The sequence below is a fragment of the Balaenoptera physalus genome, assembly GCF_965194825.1.
Source record: "Balaenoptera physalus genome assembly, chromosome: 1".
In the NCBI taxonomy this organism is placed as follows: Eukaryota; Metazoa; Chordata; class Mammalia; order Artiodactyla; family Balaenopteridae; genus Balaenoptera; species Balaenoptera physalus.
In genome coordinates, this window is record NC_138882.1 from 39,898,798 (window position 1) to 39,919,956 (window position 21,159).

The following is a 21,159-nucleotide window of genomic DNA, read 5'->3' on the forward strand; positions in this document are numbered from 1 at the left end:
CTTTTCTTACTTTCTCTAGTAGCTTTCTTGAGGGCAGGGAACACGCCTCAATCACCTTTCCATAATTAAACTGTATGGAATCAACCTTCAACAAACATTTGTGTATGGGAATGTAAATTGATACAGCCACTATGCAAAACAGTATGCAGGTTCCTTAAAAAACAAAAAATAGAACTACCATACGACCCAGCAATCCCACTACTGGGCATATACCCAGAGAAAACCATAATTCAAAAAGAGTCATGTACCACAATGTTCACTGCAGCTCTATTTACAATAGCCAGGACATGGAAGCAACCGAAGTGTCTATCAACAGATGAATGGATAAAGAAGATGGGGCACATATATACAATGGAATATTACTCAGCCATAAAAAGAAATGAAATTGAGTTATTTGTCATGAGGTGGATGGACCTAGAGTCTGTCATACAGAGTGGAGTAAGTCAGAAAGAGAAAAACAAATACTGTATGCTAACACATATATATGGAATCTAAAAAAAAAAAAAAAGGTCATGAAGAACCTAGGGGCAGGATGGGAATAAAGACACAGACCTACTAGAGAATGGACTTGACACGGGGAGGGGGAAGGGTAAGCTGGGACGAAGTGAGAGAGTGGCATGGACATATATACACTACCAAATGTAAAATAGCTAGCTAGTGGGAAGCAGCCGCACAGCACAGGGAGATCAGCTAGGTGCTTTGTGACCACCTAGAGGGGTGGGATAGGGAGGGTGGGAGGGAGACACAAGAAGGAAGAGATATGGGGATATATGTATATGTATAGTTGATTCACTTTGTTATAAAGCAGAAACTAACACACCATTGTAAAGCAATTATACTCCAATAAAGAGGTTAAAAAACCCAAAAAAACCCCCAACCAAACAAAAAAACAAACATTTGTGTAGAAGTGACTGAATGAGTAAATGAATGAAATGAGGCAGAAAGGACACAGAGGGTGAGGATTAAGAAGAAGCTGTTCATTTATTCAACAGATAATTATTAAGCCTACCATGTGCCACTTCCTTGGTTATATCTGGGAATACCAAGGTGAGAAAAATAGACATTTGATTTAAAGCTTTCCCTGAGCTCATCTCTTGCCAGCCTTGTGGTTTGAGCAACTTGAAGTGAGGAGGAGGGGTGGTCTGCCTCTGGGACCCCCTCCTCCCTGTCCTTCTTCTGGGCTCCAACCATGTTTCCTATGTTGGGTGGGGAGGAGGCAGAGGGAAGGGTTAAGTGCCTCTAATGTAACTGGAACAGATGCTGGGACGCCCTGGCCCTGGCAGGAGGCCCTTATGGGTGCGTGCTAGTAAGATGCTCAACTAGTCACCTTAATCGGTTGTTCTGTGAACCAAGCAGAACTGGGGCTTCTTTCTGCCCTGCTATCTTCCTGCAGTTTTCCTTTCTTTTACTCTGGTAGGGGCAGGACAAATCAATGTGCCCACTGTTATCCACTGTGGGAGTAAAAGTCTCCCCTTCTTGCAGGCATGCCCAGTCTCTGGATGAAGTCTCTTCATCCCCTCCCCCAACATACAGCAGCACTCCCCATTAAGCCAGGAACCTAGGCACTCTAAGGGGTCTCTTCCTTGGTCCTCCTACCTGCTTGGGGATAGGGTGGGGCAGGGCGTGGGGTAGGGAGCTGGTTGGGGGAGCAGTCAGTTCTCCATCTCTTAGTAATCCCATGATGGGGTGCAAACCCCTTTGTTTGCAGCTGTCTTTAGAAAATGGGTCCTTTCTGCTCCCAGTTTGGGAGTCCCTAGTCCCCTTGTGGGGACTGAACCCTGTTGATCTTTGGGCACGTTAGTGAGAACTGTTTCATCTGCACGTCGACCCTAGAAGCCAGCGGGGTTGAAGAGGGTGTGGGCACAGTGAAAGTGGGAGGTGAGGGAATGGCAACCACAACTCCTTTAAGAAGTTAAGCTGTGATAGGGAGGAAAGAAAGACATGGCAGCTGGTGGAGAAGGTGGTTTGAGTGGGGATTTTTTTTTTTTTCTTTTTAATTGGAGGAGCTCTTGTATTTAGCCACCAGAAGGTCTTAAGTGCCCTTTAGACTTAGAGAAAGTGTTTTCAGTTGGGTGGAGAGAAGCAGCACACGATTGCCAGGGGAATGAAGACGCAAAGCAGTGAATGGTGACTTAGTGGCTCCAGTGGGCAATGGCGCTTTCCTGGAAGTATACCGCTGGAAAGCACCTTAGAGGTTGGAAGAATGTGGGATCGTACTTGTGGGACCCTTCTCGTTCTGTGATGGCCAGGAGAAGAAAATATATTTCCCTTTGTAAAAGAGGAGATGTTGGAGAAATTGGCATAGTTTTTTTGTTTTTGTTTTTTTTTTAATTAACTGCATTTATTGGCTCCAGTAAACTCTTAACGTGTACTCTGGGTTGTCACGCTGTATTGAATGCTTAGTGTTTGGAAGGAAAGAAGCTGCAGCATGCCTGAAATTAATCAGCTGCATCTTTTACGTTGATGGAAGCAATGTCAGCTTCTCTGGAATGACATCAGTTTCCACAAAGGCAAGAGCCCTATCTGTGATCTCAGCCTGGGCAACTGCAGGGAGGGACATGTTTCCTTTTAAGTTGTTGGAGTGCTTCACTGAGCTATGGGGCAGGAAGGAGCTGTCACGTTTAATGAAATGTGAGCATTTTTGGTATTGGCGTTTTATGATGACTGTGGGAAAACTCAGTGTGCTCAATCCTTCTGCATCTTATAGAAACCAAAGGGAAGACTTTCAGGAAACAGTAATCACACTCACTTAAGAAATAGCCTCAGAAGAAGAGTATTGGCTGGAATTCTTAATGTGATGCTACAAAAGAAAAAGGAAAAGAGTGACCAATCTAGGAAAAGAGATTACAGAAGAAACCAGCTCTTTGATTTTAGATAACAGGATGGCTTGTTTAAATTTAGCTTAGTTAAGTTTTGGCAAGAAAGTAGAATTGACTAGTGATGTTCGGTTTGGTTCTTGCTGACCGAGGCATATTTCATTTTACCCAGAATTGTAGCCAGCCCTACCCCTTTTATGAAAGGTGTACTATAATTGCTTTGTACCTACCGCCCCTGCCCCCTTCTAAGTTCCTCAGGTCGGGGAATCGGTTTAAGTAATACAGGATGCTCTCCTGACTTTTAAAAGAAAACCTGGAGACCTTCCTCTTACATATTGTCTGAAAGATAAAATTTGTCAGTGTTTTTTTTTTTTTAAACAATTGCTCCTACGCTTATGCATGTAAAAAACAGGAAAATATTCACCTGTGTTTTCGTCTTCTTTTCTATATTGTTTATATTTAGCTATTTAATCCATTTCAAATACATATTTCAAATAAGAATCTAACTTAAAAAAAAATAGCAGGAATTCCTTGGTGGTCCAATGGTTAAGTCTAGGTGCTTTCACTGCCGTGGGCCTGGGTTCAGTCCGTGGTTGGGGAACTAAGGTCCCACAAGCCTCATGGCACAGCGAAAAAAAAGCAAAATAAATTTTCTTTACCATCACTTTCCCTTTTTATTCTAAAGTCCATGTGTGAGTGCATCAGAGCCATTACTTTTGTCCTTAGGAGACTGTTTTGATATCCTGTCAGGACAAGCAAAATTGCAGTGTGGATGCCATGGGTACTTCTTAGGCAAATAGAAAAAGGCAGTGAGCCTCAGGCATGGCCCTAAAGCTATTTGAGAAGCTCTCTGGAGTTAATACACTCATCAGAAGATAAATTCCTTTGCATAAGCAAACAGATTCTGCTTAGAGAATGTTCAGTATAGTGCAGATTCAATCCTGTACAAACGCTAACGTGTCCATGAAACAGCACAGCTGTGCCCTTTTGAAGCGTGATTTTGTTCTGGTGAGAGAGAAGGTAGAATGGGCCAGCCGCTCACTCTGTAATGTCTTTTGTTCTTCTGGAGGTTGATCCTGGGATCCCACCATGGTCTGGAGGGTCTTTGAATTGTCAGAGGACAGCACATTTCAGTGATGTGTGAATTAATGGTTCACTGAATTCTGAAATAAGCAAAACGGTTTTTGGCTTTCCCTTAGTGACAACCTATACCTACCTGACCCATTCAGAAAACCAGCCCCACAGCAGAACAGAAGCTTCATGAATCACAGGGTAGTTTTTCTCCACCTTTATTCTGAGCACCCTGAAGTTCACCACCACATTTGCTGTAGTTAACGGTGCTGATAAAGAAGTCATTTGAAATATGTCTTGGATTGTGTGATGTCCAAAATGTTCAAAAGAGTCCGCCTTGCATCTTTAAGAAGCCTAGTAATCAAAAGTGAGATTCATTTCGGGCTAAAGACGTCCTCCTGAGAAGGAGAAGGAAGAGCGCTGGGGATAAGCCTGTCTCTTTCCTGTCTCCTTAGGACAGCTGAGACCTGTTAAGGCTCTGAGCTGCTCTGGAAGCGGAGACATTAAGGAAGAATGTGGGCATTTGGTCCTGGGAGTAAGAACCAGGAAGATAATTAGCATCTGTATTCAGTCTAGTAGCTTAGAAACAACTTAAATACGTACTTGAAACCATTATGTATATTTTTATAGACAAATATAAAAGGAAGGAAGATAAAACCAATATGTATCTATTTTTCAGCACACACAGAGGTGATAACCCAGAGGCCAAATACCTGATTTGTTACATAGGATTCTGAATTTGTTATTGTGTAATTATAACACGGAAGTCAACTTTTGTTTGTCTGAGTAGGTAATTCTTTAATAGTGGTATAAAAAGTATATGAGCCGATTAAAAAGCTGCCCCCGCCTGAGGGAGCCTGAACTCTGCATTTCTGCCCCTGATTAGGCACTGCTGATCCCCTCTTAGTGGCAATGGGAGGACAGATGTGGCACTTGGGTTGGAGCCACCAAGTCCCCTTGGTCCCTGGCTACTGCAGATTCCTCTCCTTTGCAGGAACTGCAGCCTCCCAGCCTTCTTTTTAAAGCTTCCTTTCATTCCACTTGTGGAATATGAAACCAGCAGCTAATGAGCTGTGTGGTGTTCCAGTAAGTAACAAAGTGTTTTCAATAAAAAGCGAGGAACATGTGTGTGAAGAAAGCCAGATCCCAAAGCAACCCCACGGAGGCAGATCATAGGATGCAGGCAGGATGCTGAAGAGAAAGTGACTGAAACCACCGTCGCTCCCGGGCCCCGTCAGCTTCCAGATCCCGTTGAGTCTGTCTCCTCACCATCTCTCACATCACCCTTTCCTTTGTTTCTGGAGAAAAGATACGCACCTTTGTCAGCAATTTGGGCTTCTTACCTCATAGGGCTGTAGTGAGGTTTAATACTATATGCAAAACACTTAGCTCCGTGCCTGGAAACAGTGGGGATGTAGTAGGGGTTAGTTTTGTCCTTCCCCCTTCCCCACTTCACCTCTGGAATCAGGGTAACAGGGTTTGAGGCCTGGCCCCTCTCCTACCTGTGTGACTTTAGGCAGCTCACTATCCCTTTCTGAGCCCTTGATGACTTACCTGATGCTGTCTCTCCCTACTCAGAAACAGTCAGTGATTCTCTTTCCTCTGTCAAAACCAGACTAATCCCCCCCCCCCCGCCCCATGTCCTGGGTCCACCACAGTAGGTCTCAGGCTCCCTTTCCATCTCATCTCACCGTTATTCTCCTTTGGGTCACCGCCAAACGGGTCTAAATGCTGCTTTCTGTCTTTCCCCCATTCCCTGGCTTCCTTTCTTGGCTCATGTGTTCCCTGTGCATGAAGTGCCCACTCTGCCCCCATATCCAAGTCCTGCTTCTCTCAGGTCCATCTCAGATGCGGCCTTCTCCATGCTCAGCAGAAGTGTCTCCATATTGGGCCCATTGTCTTGTTTTTAACAGGCTATATGTCAATTATATCTCCATTTTTAAATAATGTAATATTTATTCCATTAAAAAAAAAAAAGAGTAGAGCAGTGGACTGAGAAAGTTCCTTTCCTTGGTGACAGAGCTGAAACCAGTATCTCTAGTCTGACTAACCCAAGGACATAGAGCGTTGGGAAGTGGCCGCCTGAGCATTTGGCACCATTAATTTAAAAAAAATGTTTAATGAATACGTTTTATTTCTCAAAAATGTAACACGACTTAGTAACCATCTCCTTTTTTCTTTTAATCCACTTATTTATGCAACCAATTAAGTTGTCTAAGCACTATTCCAGGAGCTGGGATAAAAACAATGATGAGATAGAAAATACCCCTGCCCTCCCTTGGCTTGCCTTGTGTGGGTGAAGACGGAGAAAACAAGTAAGCAAGCCCTGTAATGCCCATGATGTGATGGAGGAGCAAGGTGGGAGAGGTAGCTCCCTTCGATAGCATGGGCAGGAAGGGCCTCTTGGAGGCGGTAGGTGACCCTGGGTAAGAGATGGGTGAGCCGTAGGAGGCATCCGGGGGAGATCTGAGGCTGCGCTGTTTCAGGCAGAGGGAAGGGCAAGTGCCAAGGCCCTGAGATGGGAAGGAGCCCCTTGAGGAATGGAAGGAGGGAAGCCCGTGGGGCTGGAGGGTGTGGAGCCAGGAGCCAAGAGTCCAAAATGATTCTGGAGGACGAGGCGATGGCCAAACTGTGAAGAAGAGCAGGGTCTCTTTTAGATGCGGTAGGAGCCATTGGAGGGTTTTCAGTAGGGGTGTAACAGGGTCTGTGTCAGGCTTAGCTAGGAACTTAGTGAAATTGTGATCTTTGAACCTCAGCCATTACCATGCTGCTCTGCCGTGAGCTGGTGCTTGGTGACCCAGGCCTGTCCTTGCTGCTCAGGGAAGTTTCTTGGACAACCAGCTGCTGTGAAAGCTACTCTGTGTTGAGTAACAGTAGCCCAACTATCCTTTAATTTCCTTCTGTTTATGTTTGCTTGGTGTGTTGTAAAAGGTGTGATTATACATGTGGACATGAACCTGGAGGCAGTTAAACGATGCTGGAACCTGGCAATAGGCATTTGGAGAGCGTGGCTTGGCTCTGGGAAGTCCACCTGGGGTGGTGTTTGTAGCTTTCTCATGGAGACAGGTAACCATCTTGTCTCATGAGCTCTCGCCCCTTCACTGTGGGGTCTCTGAAGGTCCAGTTCTGAGCCCTCCGTGCTCCTGTCTCTGTGCCGCTCCCCTCGGATGTCGGCCACCCTCAGGACAAGAGGCCTCCTCGATCTAAGTACAGCACTGGTCCCCCACCTGGGGGCTGCCTGGAGGAGAGCTCCATCTGGTTCGCTCATGAGAGCTGTTGCATAATGAGTTGGTATATTCTCCCCTCATGTTCTCGGTTGGTACATTCTCAGTTTTTGTCACAGACTGCACCCCTTCCTGGCTTCCCCCGTCACAATCACTATCCAAGACAGCATTTCTCTTCCCCCAGACTCCAACACCTGGAGTGATTTGTAGTCTTCTCCTTTCCTTTGTAGAATCTTAGGATGGAAGAGCTTTGATGATTAAGCCTCACATTACAATACTTTTCAGGTCTTAGAAGATTTCTCAGATCCACTCTTGCTTCCTTCCTACTGCTACCACTTCTGAGGAAAAACTTTCCAGAATTGTTCATCTTCATGGCTGTGCTATATCGAGTTTGTTAATTAGAAAATCCAGATTAAAAAAGAAAAGAAACCCTTCACGCTCTAAGAGTCGAAATGCATAATTCACTTCCCACCATACATAGCTTCTATCAATATAGATGTTCTGGTGAATAAATGTATCCTTTAAAAAATTGAAAAGAGCCCCTGGTGAATTAATTGAGAAAATTTGCAACATAGAGACATAATTTTAAGTGCACAAAGCTCTGGGTCAGGGAGGGATGCTGCTGAGTGGGATGGGCTGTAAAATCCATGGTCCAAACCAGTATAGATGGGGTATTTATTCAGCAGGGCATTTGTTACGTGGTGGTGGTGTCGCCTTTTTTTTTTTTTTTTAATTTATTTATTTTATTTTTGGCTGCTTTAGGTCTTCATTGCTGCCCCACGGGCTTTCTCTAGCTGTGGCGAGCGGAGCCGGGCCTTCTCTTGCTACGGAGCACGGGCACACGGGCTCTAGGCACGCGGGCTTCAGTAGTTGTGGCACGCGGGCTCAGTAGTTGTGGCTCACGGACTCTAGAGCACAGGCTCAGTAGTTGTGGTGCACGGGCTTAGTTGCTCTGCGGCATGTGGGATCTTCCCAGACCAGGGCTCGAACCCGTGTCCCCTGCACTGGCAGGTGGATTCTTAACCACTGCACCACCAGGGAAGCCCGGTGCCTTTTTAAAAAATTCTTTTCCTAATTCCTGGGGATTGTTCTGACCTGTGGGGCTTCTGCACCAGGTAGAAGCCAGAAACTTGCTTTCCTTTGTCGTAAGAGTCTCCTCCCCTCTATTTAGCTTCTACTGAGAATGACATGTGGAGGGAGGGGGCCGTAGAATGCATTCTGGTGATCCTGGCCGCAGTGCCGTCCAGCATGGAGAGGCAGATATCTGGGTGGTGCCGCTCCCCTGAGCCCTGTGGCAGGCACAGTAGGGTCCCCATCAGAGCAGTGGTGGTGTGATTTGACAACAGTACCTGACTGCATAGCCTCCAAGCCTGGCTTTGAGACCCTCTCTCAGAGATGGTGCAAACTGCTGATTCTTCCTTAATCAATTCCTTTCATATTAAAACTAACCAGAGTGGGTTCTGTTATTTGCAAGTAAAATATCTGATGTAGCTACTTACCCAGTGATGTTTGGGATGTCTCGCTCAGCAGGGGGAGTACATGATCTTTACTTGGCTTTGCCCATGAGCACCATTGATTCCACATGCCAGATTTAAATAAAATTGCAATTATTTTTGCATCGGTAACAGAAGCAGCCTGTGAAATGGAAAGGGCATTGGATCAGATACAGAAGGCCATGGCTCTAGCCTGCCTTGCCGCTCTCTCGCTGCGATGATTTTGTGCAAGTCACTTCTCCTGTTGGGGCCTTAGTTTTCTTATTTGTAAAATGAGAAAATTATACCCGATGAACTCTAAGGTTCCTTCCAATCTCGGCAGCCTCTGACGAGCAGCTTTGGTGTTTTTATTATTAGAGAGCCGCTTCTGTTGTCCAGATCTGTGCTCTTTAATACAGCAGCTACTAGCCACCTGTGGCTATTTAAGTTTAAATGGTTTAAAGTCCGACAAAATTACAAATTTTGTTGTTCCTTAGTTGCACTAGCCACATTTTAAGTGCTCAGTAGCCACGTGTAGCTGCTGGCTGTCATCTTGGACAAGGCAGATAGAGAACATTTCCATCATCACAAACGTTCTCTTGGCTAACACTGTTCTACATGATAATGCCACGTGTCTACTTCCTTTGTAGAGATGCTGGGTGTGCAATTGTATTTCTGCCTGCTTAGGTGAAAGATCAACATCCATCTATTAGCCGTTCAGCTTGCCCCAAAAGGAACTCCTTATCTACTCTTCCCCCCCCCAACCTCCCCTTTGTCCCATCCCTCTCTCCCCCCATCTTAGGGATGGCTCCCCACCCATATTAACCAATGCAGAAACCTTGGGGTCGGTCTGGAAATGCCCTTCGTCGCCACCCTTCACATCCCCCATTTTGGTCCCTGAGTTCTGTCAGTTCCTCCTGTTAAGTATTAACCGAACGTGCCCTGTTTTCCTCATTTGTACTGTGGGCCCCGTAACCGAGGCCCCTCATCTTCCGCTTCCCTTCTGCTGTGAACCTCACCTTGACTTTCTTCCTCATTCCGCCTGTCCCCTCCGTCCAGCCATTGAATCGAAACACAGTTTACAGGCAAACCAACAACAGGCAGTTTTAATCAGCCATTTTCCTCCCTCCACAGCCATGCATTCGACTGCCTTTTCCAGACTTAACTCTTAGCCCCATGAGCAGCCGCAGTAACTTCTTTCTGTTCCCTGAACAAGACTCGCTCCTTCATTTTCTTCTTTCTTTTTGTGCGTGTTTGCTTCCCTCTTCCCCTATAGGCCTTCTCAGCACTGGGGCCAGAGGTCACCTCTCTTTCAGAGCCCTTGCTGGCTCCCCTGGAGGAGTTAGGTGCTCCCCCTGGGGCGCCCTGCCGTCTTGAAGGTCACGGTTGGTGGTTTGGGGTTCAGGCTCCGGTGTTGGGCTGCCTGGGTTTGAATGCCGGTTGCATCACTGTTGATTCTATGACCAACTTGACAGCTCTGTGCTTGACTTTCCTCATCTATACAATGAGTATTAGTAAAAATACCTAATTCATGGGCGTTTTTTGAGGATTAGGTGACATTGATATATTTAAAGTGCTTAAAATAGCACTCAGCATGGAGTAAGCACTTAATAATTGTTCATTGTTGTCACCATCATTATACTTCACTTGACTCCTTGTTCATCTGCTGGGGGTGATAGCAGACTGAATGGCAACACCAATTTTTTTTTTTTAAAGAGAAATCTAGGATGGTGCTTTCTCTTCAGTTTGATGATTGACATGTAAGCTCCGTGAGCTTGCCTTCTCCTCCATTTTCCTTTGAGCATCTGGCAACAGGTGGTGTGTCCACAGGATGGACGTGAACAGGTGGAGTTGGCTGTAGCCCAAACCCAAGCCGGCTCTGGCACTTACTAGCAACGTGACTTGACTAGCAAGTTTTTTCATATCACGGTTGCCGTTTCCCCATTTGTGAAATGCTGCTTTTAGGAGGAAAGTCAGGCACTTCAAAAACATGAGTTAAATCAAGCAAATCAATACCACATGGGTGAGATCAATCATTCTAAATGCAGGGATCCACTCATTTATCATCAGATCATTTTAGTATCTACTGTGGGCTAGAACACAGTAGTAAGCAAATAGAGACATGGCTCCTACTCTCATGGAGCTTAGGGTTTGGGAGCAGAGAGCTGTCTGTGGGAGATCATACATGTATGTGGACAAGTATAGTAGCCAGTAATGCCAAGAAGGAGACACATGGTCCTACAAGTGCGTAGGACACTTGACCCAGGAGTGGAACAGGAGCTTCCCGGGGGGAAGGCTCCCCAGGAGGCAATGCTGAGGTGGAGGGAAAAGTATCCTCAAAGAGCAGGGTGCATTCCAGGGGGAAGGACAGAAAGGTCCTAGTGGTTGAAGCGCAGAGTGACGGGGGCACACGGAGGCTGGGAGGTTGTCCTGGATCAGGCCATGAAAGGTCTTGAGTGCTGTTTGTTGTTGTTGTTTTTACTTTTGAACTGTATGCCCTCCTCCTCGCTCTCCTCTGCATTGATTCAAGTCCTTGGATGGTGAGAATGACTACCTTAGCCTCTGTGTGCGTCCGTGCCTCTCACCTCACCCTCCTCAAATCCACCCTCTGCTGCCACAGATGCCTCAAAAAGTAGGTTGGGTCCTGTCATCTGTTGAAATCCGCCTGAAGCTTTCTCCTCATCAGGTCATACAAGCCCTATGAAGGTCTGACCCTGCCTCAGCTCCCGCCACTTTCCCTCCTGCTGCCCTGGCATCAGCCATAGTCACGCCGAACAGTGTCGCCCTAACCGGCGATGCTCTCTTTGGCTTTTATATCCTCTCCCGAATGTTCTTCCCCTTCCCCTTTGCTTCCAGGCTGTTTCCTACTCAACCCTTCAGTCACAGGCCATCCATCACCTCTTCAGAGTTGCCTCCTTGCTCTCCAACATGTATCCACAGCCTCTTGTGATTTCTTTTTCCTCACAGCTCTTACCCCACCACATCATCGTGGCGCACTTCCTGTTTCCCCAGAGAGGCAATGAGCTCCATGAGGACCATTTGTGATGTCATTTTTGTCTGTCAACATCTCCTGAGACAGGACCGTTAACTGGGGGGGGGGGGGGGGAAGTGTTGATATGTGTTTGTTAAAATAAGCTCCACTGAATGCTGTTTGAAAGATCAAAGTCAGGCAGGGAAACAACCTAACTGTCCATCAACAGAGGAATGGATAAAGAAGATGTGGTACATTTATACAATGGAATATTACTCAGCCATAAAAAAGAATGAAATAATGCCATTTGTAGCAACAGGGATGCAACTAGAGATTATCATACTAAGTGAAGTAAGTCAGAAAGAGAAAGACAAATACCATATGATATCACTTATATGTGGAATCTGAAATATGGCACAAATGAACCTATCTGTGAAACAGAAACAGACACACATAGAGTACAGACTTGTGGTTGCCAAGGGGGAGGGGGAGTGAGGGACGGATGGACTGGGAGTTTGGGATTAGCAGAGGCAAACTATTATATATAGGATGGATAAACAACAAGGTCCTACTGTATAGCACAGGGAACTATATTCAGTATCCTGTGATAAACCATAATGGAAAAGAATATAAAAAAGAATGTACATGTGTGTATAACTGAGTCACTTTGCTGTACAGCAGAACTTAACACACCATTAACACAACTATACTTCAATAAAAAATTTTAAAAAATTAATCAAAGTCAGGCTCAGATTCTAAGCAGTAACTTGGAAATGGGTGACTAAGGAGTTTGCCGGGAAAGTGTAGCTGTAGTTAGAAATTACTTACGCACATGTATCCTAACATATCTGAAGTCCTCACTTAGACAATGGAATTGATGTACGGAAGGGAAAAATCCTTCAGTAGAAAAGGCATAGTGTAGCCTATTAATTAATGTACTAGAGTGGGAAGATCTTTATCACTAATATGTCAATAATACTAATAATACCAACACTTAAAATGATGAAAACTTTTGTATTAATTAGAGAAGATTCATTTGCATTCAGAAAACCTCTACCCAAATGAGAAGAATGTGTGACGGAACAATCAGCGAGCTGGGAGTTGGGCATACCCTGCAGTCTGTGGGAATGAGGAGTTGCTGATGTACCAGGGAGGAGGTATGATGCTGTGAGTCAGTGTAGCGATTTTCTTCTCCATCATTCGTTTTGGGGGATTGTCAAAATCCTGGTGTGCTCGTGGGAATATGTTACTCCTTTGAACATGACCTGTTAATAAGTGCAGCCTTGGAACCTTGGGGATGTTTCCAAATGTTAGTCAACATACAAGATCAAGGTCTGTTGTAATGAGGTTGATACGTGCTGTTGAGTTGGTGGACATCAGACAGAACATCGAAGCAAGTACACCTGTGAGGAAAGGGGTCGACTTGCTATGGGGGAGGAGCTTGGTAGGGCACCAGCCTAGTACCAGGAGATCAGTGTTTGCCAAGAGTTGGGTAAAATTTGCTTCCTAAGTAGAGTGGACATTTGCTCCATACTCTGGCTACTCAGTAAGTACCTTTTGAACATCCTTCTGGCTTTGGGAGATGTCTGGCCTTCTGAACTCTACCTCCTCACAGTACAAGTCAAAAAGTCACTTTCTGCGTCTCCCTGGCGGCTAGTGCCAGAATATATTACAGGCTCTGCCAGTCAGATGCATCAAAGGGGTAACTGATTCAGAAGGCAGTCAGGAGAGGCATCCCACCGAAGTGTTTCTGCAGAGGGTGGTAGTAGCATCTGCAGTAGGGCCTGCAGGGCCTGTCTGGTGAATCAGTCATCTCCCAGCCTGATTCACTGGTCCGCCCAGATGTTCTGTGACCTAATGTCCTTAAGAAATTTCTATTCTGCTTCAGTTATCTAGAGTGCATTCTGTTGTTTACAACTAAAAACTCTGAATGGTATGGGAGACTATATAAATGGACATGGCCAAGGCAGCTCTGTTCTCACAGCAACTCAGTGCTGACCAGAGACCATGGGAATCTTGAGGAAACTGGACACAATTTCATCCTTTTGGTTGTGCTGCCAATTCAAGGTGTTTCTGCTGTAATGCGAGGCATACAAACTTGAAAAATCCCAGGTTATATAAAATGGCACACAAAAAGATAACAGGACTTACGGAAAAATAGAGTTGGATAGATCACCCCAAATCTGTGAAACTCCATCCAGAACACTAAGAAAAACAATAACAATCCTAATAAGGATATCAGCTCAAGTGGAAAGTCACACTGAATTACTAGGAAATAAATATTCTAGGCAGTATCAGCCTTTACCTTAAAATGTGACAGTACCTTGATGGAAGGGGGATAGAGACTGCTGAGTTCTGAAGGCAAGGTTAGAGGGAGGTGGGGAAAAGTACTTGTAGGCTTTACACAGATTTGAGTGATGACTGAGCTGGATGGCTCTGGATCCTTGTTTTGTGATGTTCTTTTACACTGCATCTTTGAGAACTATGCTTTATGTCTGTCTGTGACAGAGCAGAGTCTGTGGCTCTACTAGGCTAATAGGAAAAAGGGGCGGGATGAATGGGTACCTGGTACAGTAATGTAATCAGCTCTGTCTGTGAGCTTTGTGTTCAGATGCTTTTACTTGGGGCTGAGTATTAACAAGCTAAGAAAAAAATACATATAAACCGACATAATTTGTGTTTTGTATGGACGTTGTTCTCCTATTTACCAATGACATATGTACTATGGTATTTAGGGAAACATGTGCTATAGTAGATGAGAGTGTATTTGAAAGTGTTCCGTAAACCTGAAAATATGGAAGACCCTTGGCCTGTAGATAAAGGGACTGTGGGATAAAGGATCCCCAGCATTATTTAAGAGGAGGAACCCCAGGAGAAGAGTCGACTGTCTTATTGCTGAAGGCAAGAGATATGGCCTGGCATAGAAGTTAGAGACACAGGCTGTGGACAGACACACCTGGATATGAATCTCTCCTCTCCCATGTGCTAGGTCTGAGCCCTGGTTTGATCATTTGTAAAATGGAGATAATAAGGATACTGCCTTAAATGTGTTAATGCATGTGAAATACTCGGGGCAGTTCCCTAAATGATGGCTACTGTTGTTGACTTCTCATCCTTCTGTCTACGATCTGATCTGCTTCAAGGGTAAGGAGAGAAAGCTCGCGTGAAGTACTTCTCACAGGGTCTAACACGTAATAGGCATTCGGTCCACATTTGTTGAATTTGGATCCAGTGAGAACTATCCACATAGACTGCAACCAGAACAGTTTCCTTTCCTCCTCCTAAGTCAGTGTGGACACTGCTTACTGGCAAGGACGGGATGATCTGTATTGAAAGGAGAGATTCAGGAGCACGTTCTGGACTGGCGGGCTGTGTGTGCATCCCGGGTGCTTGAGAGTAGTAACATAAAATCCCAAGGGAAGGTCAGACCTTCAGAACAGAGCCTGAGTAGAAAGAATTTGCCTCCAGCCTGATTTCAGTTGCAACCAGGCCATTTCAATTAAAAACACTTTAGATGCTGGAAGCCACAGCGTCTGTTTCTAATTGAAAGGTTATTTGCAGACAATATGTTTTTCATAGAGTGACATTTGTATGTGTTTATTAATACAGAGTCTATTGCAGTAAAATCCATTTTGGAAATAGAAATAGATAATTATTTTTGAACCTTTTAATCATTTTTTAAGCCAAATAGTGAACTGGAAAGCATTTAGCCGAGGAAGTGCATCTGATTACACAAGCAAATTATTCAGTTGGGATGGGATGCAAATATATACTGTCTCCTTCTGTTCTATCAGGGTAGGCAGAGGGGAGAGGTTCCTCATTTTATCTCTAGGTTCTGTGACATTTTTTACTCACATCTGATGCTTTAGAGGCCTGCGATTCTAGTCCTGGCTTTTCCATTCATTTCATGGTCTTGGGAAAGTCACTTTACGTTTCTGGACATCAGTTACTCGTCTGTAAAATACCTTATGATTTAAAAGGCCTCTTCTAGCTCTGACCATATGTAATTGTAGGATTCTGTGCCTTGGTGAAAGTGGACAAATTCCTGTGAGCACCTGAGCCATTCAAGAACTCTGGTCTCCTTGAGGTCCCAGACTGGAGTTAAAGATACTAGATTTTCTGTTTTATTCAGCACCATGCACAGAGCTCCTACTGTATGCAGAGTACATTAAGGCCAGTGAGGGGACAGAAGAGTAAGCAACTGCTTACATTTCCTGTGGTCTAGTTGCAGAAGGAAAGCAAATTTATGACATAGTCAGGAAGATTAAGACGGTTAGAAATGCCAGTGCTTAAGCTTTCCCAGTTGTTGTGGAATATGGAAGGAAGAGCGTCCTAGTGGGAAGTCTGGGGAATTGGACAAATTCCTAAGGACAATATTTATAACTGAATGATGGGACTTGGTTTTCTACTCTCTTTGCTGAGCCAAATCTATTTATTTTCTTCCTTTTTTTTTTTTTCTATTTTTTAAAATTTTGGAGTATAGTTGATTTACAATGTTGTGTTAATTTCTACTGTACAGGAAAGTGACTCAGTTACACACATATATACATTCTTCTTTTATATTCTTTTCCATTATGGTTTATCACAGGATATTGAATATAGTTCCCTGTGCTATACATTAGGAACTTGTTGTTTATCCTAGACTATTTATTTTCTTTCTATCATTTTTTTAAATATAGTTGGGTGGGTCTTCCTCCCTTCAGCTTTTTCTTGAGTGTTTGAAAAACCCATGGCATCTAGTACAGCACTTTGTTTAATATAAATGTCTTGAATGGTGGAACGGCCCCCCCGCCCATCCTCACCCTGGGGAGGACTGGGTTAGATGATCTATGCAGAAGAACTTGGTACCCTTGTAAAATATCGTTAAGGTTAATTACCAGCCCGTTGTTCTAACCCACTGGGTTGTAATCTTGTGGGGACAGGGGACTGGGTAACATGGCAGTCGGTTGCCTCTTGTTGTTTTCTGAGGTGGAAAAAATGTGCCCTGCTTTCAAGGATCTAAGAGAAACAGATATATAAAAATAATCGATGTTTCGTAGCTGATGATTCTCTGGACATCGGCTGGAATCCCTGTGGTTGGGGGAGGGAGAAGAGCAGGAGAGGGAAGCCAGTCAGCTTCGTGTACAGAAAGCTCTGTCCACACATCAGACGTCAGACCTGGACTGGCCTTTTATAACAGAAGCTACTTTGAGGGATGCTCTTGCTGATGTGTGTGAGTGTCTGTATCTCCTTATGCTGCATCTGCATGGGAAATACAGCAAAGGTTTTGGTTGATTTTTTTTTTTTTGGAGGTGGGGAGAATCCCTGTGTCTAGCATACCCACGGGTGTATTTCCAAGAGCCAAAAACAAAGACACAAAATAAACGATGTTCCAGATCAAACCGAAGTGACAACCACAGAAAACATGCAAATATGCTAAGAGCGTCGCAACCAGTAGCATTACCCCCCGCGGTTCTGAATTACAGAGCCCGAAAGAGCATCTTGGCAGTGGGCTAATTCCAGCAATTACTCAGCCAGCAGCCAGCTCCTTGACTCAGAGAGCTGCTGCAGAGAGGCCTGGAGTACTGGCGTGTTACATCCAGCCGTGCCTCACCCTGGCCATCGGAGTGCTGGTGGGTAACTGGTCTGGTTGTCTTAAAGTGGCAGAGTTTTTTAAAAATGTTTTCTTCCCTTTAACTGGGGAAAATACTTTTAGAGCTTTCGTCAGGTACTCACTGAAGCCACTGCTGTTCAGTATACAGACACCTATCTGAAGGCGCTGAGACATCTGTATAAATGTAGCCCATTCCCGCACACGGACCCACGCCATCCGCCACCCATGCAGCCCAGAGGCTCCAACTCCTGTTGGTTCACAGCTGCTGCTGCTATTCTGAGGATGAGTTTCGGAGCGTCTTTCCGGTGCTCCTTCAACACCGTTTGTCTAATTAGACAAAATGTGTCCAGTTCGCCCCAGTTTCCCACTGGGGAACCCAGCTGTCTGCTGTTTTTGTGTGTGTCTACCCCAGTCATGCTGGGTTCGGCACCACTTTACTGCTGGTGGCCTGGGGGCTTTTAGTGATTGTGTGTCTCTCCTGCACTGCATCATCTGATGGGAAGACCGAAGAGGGCAAAAGCTGTCCTTTCCCATTTCAGCTAGAGAAAGATTTGTGTATTCTAATGAACAGAAAATTAATGTAGCTGGGGCATTCAGATAAGGGATGTGGTGCTAATACAGGTGATCGGGAGAGTAGCAAAGGCCTCTGTCAAATAGTTCCCACAAGAGCTACTGTCTAAATTGGACCCTTGCTAAAATATAAAGCAGGATTTCTCAACCTTGATGCTAGTGACATTTTGGATCAGAAACATCTTTGTTGTGGAAGGATGCCCTGTCTACCATAGATGTTTAGCAACATCTCTGGCCTCTAGTCACTAAATACCAGTAGTAGCCTCAGTTGTGACAACCAAAAATGTCTCCAGACAGTGCAAAATGTCCCTGAGGGTGGGGTGGGGAGGGAAGAATTGCTCTTGGTTGAGAAACTTCTATAAAATAAAATACCATGTCTGGTTTTGAACTGTACCTAAAGAGGATGTGGAAAAGGTGGCTATAAGGGCTTCAAGTTTAAAATGATGTCTGCCTGTGGCTTCTGATACAGCCTCACTCATTTACCCATGACGATGTCTAGAAAACACTGGAAGAGATGAAAATAAATACTGGAAAGTAGGGCTGGAATTCAGCTTGTTGTCAGAATCAATGAGAAATTTCCTTTAACATGGCACACGGAGCTGGTCTGAAGAAGGAACTCGGTGGCTCCTGCATGCTGCGCTGTGCAGTGCCCTCGCCCCTCTCCTGGTATCTGTTCCACCAGTTTAGAAACATGTGGTCTGTCCCCACCAGAAAAGTGAACTGCCCTCTGCCAGTCCATAGCTGTTGTATTTTGTCCCAATACAGTTGTTGTGTTCCTCCTCCCTTCATAAGCACCTCTATTTCTGCATCAATATGGAGACTCTGATGGTAATAAATTAGGTAGGCAGGAAGTGGGCGATGTGGGATTGGACTGGCAGTGGTGCATTTCTGCTGGAGGTGAGAGTGGAGACGGAGGGGCCCTGCCAATACATCGGAAATCGTCATTTTAATGTGTCATATTGGTTGGTTGATTGGATGAGCAAGGAAATGGATTGAGGAAAGATGAGCCATATCAGAGAATACCCATTAGAAATTGGAAATGGACTGGGTGCTGACACCTCGTTATGTTCTTCATGTGCATTGCCTGAGAAGGAGCTTGGACTCTTGTTTGTTTAAGAAGACAGAGAACATTCTGAGGGTCGTCTTTCAGTCTTCTTTATGGTTTCCTTTGCTGTGTAAAAGCTATTAAGTTTCATTAGGTCCCATTTGTTTATTTTTCATTTTATTTCCATTACTGTAGGAGGTGGGTCAAAAAAGATCTTGCTGTGATTTATGTCAAAGAGTGTTCTGCCTATGTTTTCCTCTAGGAGTTTTATAGTGTCTGGCCTTATATTTAGGTCTTTAATCCATTTTGAGTTTATTTTTGTGTATGGTGTTAGGAAGTGTTCTAATTTCATTCTTTTACACGTAGCTGTCCAGTTTTCCTAGCTCCACTTATTGAAGAGGCTGTCTTTTCTCCATTGTATATTCTTGCCTCCTTTGTCAAAGACAAGATGGCCATATGTGTGTGGGATTACCTCTGGGCTTTCTGTCCTATTCCATTGATATGTTTTTGTGCCAGTACCATACTGTCTTGATTACTGTAGCTTTGTAGCATAGTCTGAAGCCTGGGAGCCTGATTCCTCCAGCTGTTTTTCTTTCTCAAGATTGCTTTGGGGCTTCCTTGGTGGCGCAGTGGTTGAGAATCTGCCTGCCAATGCAGGGGACACGGGTTCAAGCCCTGGTCTGGGAAGATCCCACATGCCGTGGAGCAATTAGGCCCGTGAGCCACAATTACTGAGCCTGTGCATCTGGAGCCTGTGCTCCGCAACAAGAGAGGCCACGATAGTGAGAGGCCCGCGCACCGCGATGAAGAGTGGCCCCCACTTGCTGCAACTAGAGAAAGCCCTCGCACAGAAACGAAGACCCAACACAGCCATAAAATAAAAATAAATAAATAAATAAATAAGCAAATATGGTTAAGAAAAATATATTTTAAAAAAATTGCTTTCACTCGTCAGGGTCTTCTGTGTTTCTATACAAATTGTAAATTTTTTTGTTCTAGTTCTGTGAAAAATGTCATTGGTAATTTGCCCTCAGAATGGGAGAAAATATTTGCAAATGAAGCAGTTTACAAAGGATTAATCTCCCAAATACACAAGCAGCTCATGCAGCTCAATATCAAAAGAGCAAACAACCCAATCCAAAAATGGGCAGAAGACCTGAATAGACATTTCACCAAAGAAGATATACAGATGGCCAAAAAACACATGAAAAGATGCTCAGCATCACTAATCATAAGAGAAATGTGAATCAAAACCATGAGGTATCACCTCACGCAGGTCAGAATGGCCATCATCAAAAAATCTGCAAACAGTAAATGCTGCAGAGGGTGTGGAGAAAAGGGAAGCCTCTTGCACTGTTGCTGGGAATGTAAATTGATACAGCCACTATGGAGAACAGTATGGAGGTTCCTTAAAAAACTAAAAATAGAACTACCATATGACCCAGCAATCCCACTACTGGGCATATACCCTGAGAAAACCATAATTCAAAAAGAGTCATGTACCCCAATGTTCATTGCAACTCTATTTACAATAGCCAGGACATGGAAGCAACCTAAGTGTCCATTGACAGATGAATGGATAAAGAAGATGTGGCACATATATACAATGGAATATTACTCAGCCATAAAAAGGAACAAAATTGAGTTATTTGTAACGAGGTGGATGGACCTAGAGTCTGCCATGCAGAGTGAAGCAAGTCAGAAAGAGAACAACAAATACCGTATGTTAACGTACATATATGGAATCTAAAAAAAACCGGTACTGATGAACCTAGTGGCAGGACAGGAATAGAGATGCAGTTGTAGAGAACGGACTTGAGGACACAGCGAGGGAAGGGGAAGCTGGGACTAAGTGAGAGAGTGGCATTGACATATATGCACTACCAAGTGTAAAATGGATGGCTAGTGGGAAGCAGCTGCATAGCACAGGGGCATCAGCTTGATGCTTTGTGACGACCTAGAGGGGTGGGATAGGGAGGATGGGAGGGAGGCTCAAGAGGGAGGGGATATGGGGATATATGTATACTTACAGCCGATTCACTTTGTTGTACAACAGAAACTAACACAACATTGTAAAGCAGTTATACTCCAATAAAGATATTTAAAAAGAACAAAATGAAAGGCAAAGGATTGTTCCCTTTATCTTTTTCAGGTGAAGAAAAATTTTGAGAAACTACAGTCATTTGAAGTCCTACTCCATTATTAAATTTTTCTTTTTTTTTAATATATGTGCCACATTTTCTTTATCCATTCATCTGTCAGTGGACACTTAGGTTGCTTCCATGTCCTGGCTATTGTAAATAGTGCTGCAGTGAACATTGGGGTACATGACTCTTTTTGAATTATGGTTTTCTCAGGGTATGTGCCCAATAGTGGGATTGCTGGGTCGTATGGTAG

At 44.5% G+C, this 21,159-nt stretch overlaps 1 protein-coding gene across 12 annotated transcripts in view; it reads left to right on the forward strand.

Annotated features, from left to right (window-relative positions):
* HHAT (hedgehog acyltransferase) overlaps window positions 1–21,159 on the forward strand; it is a 516,536-nt gene that overhangs the window by 201,062 nt on the left and 294,315 nt on the right. The window contains exon 10 of one of the 12 annotated variants that reach the window (XM_082464275.1): window positions 11,551–16,089. The exons of the other annotated variants lie outside the window; for them this stretch is intronic. Within the exon in view, the coding sequence (XP_082320401.1) occupies window positions 11,551–11,671 (121 nt within the window). The 3' untranslated portion in view covers window positions 11,672–16,089. Of the gene's footprint in view, window positions 1–11,550; window positions 16,090–21,159 lie in introns of those variants that run through there. 12 annotated transcript variants of the gene reach the window in all.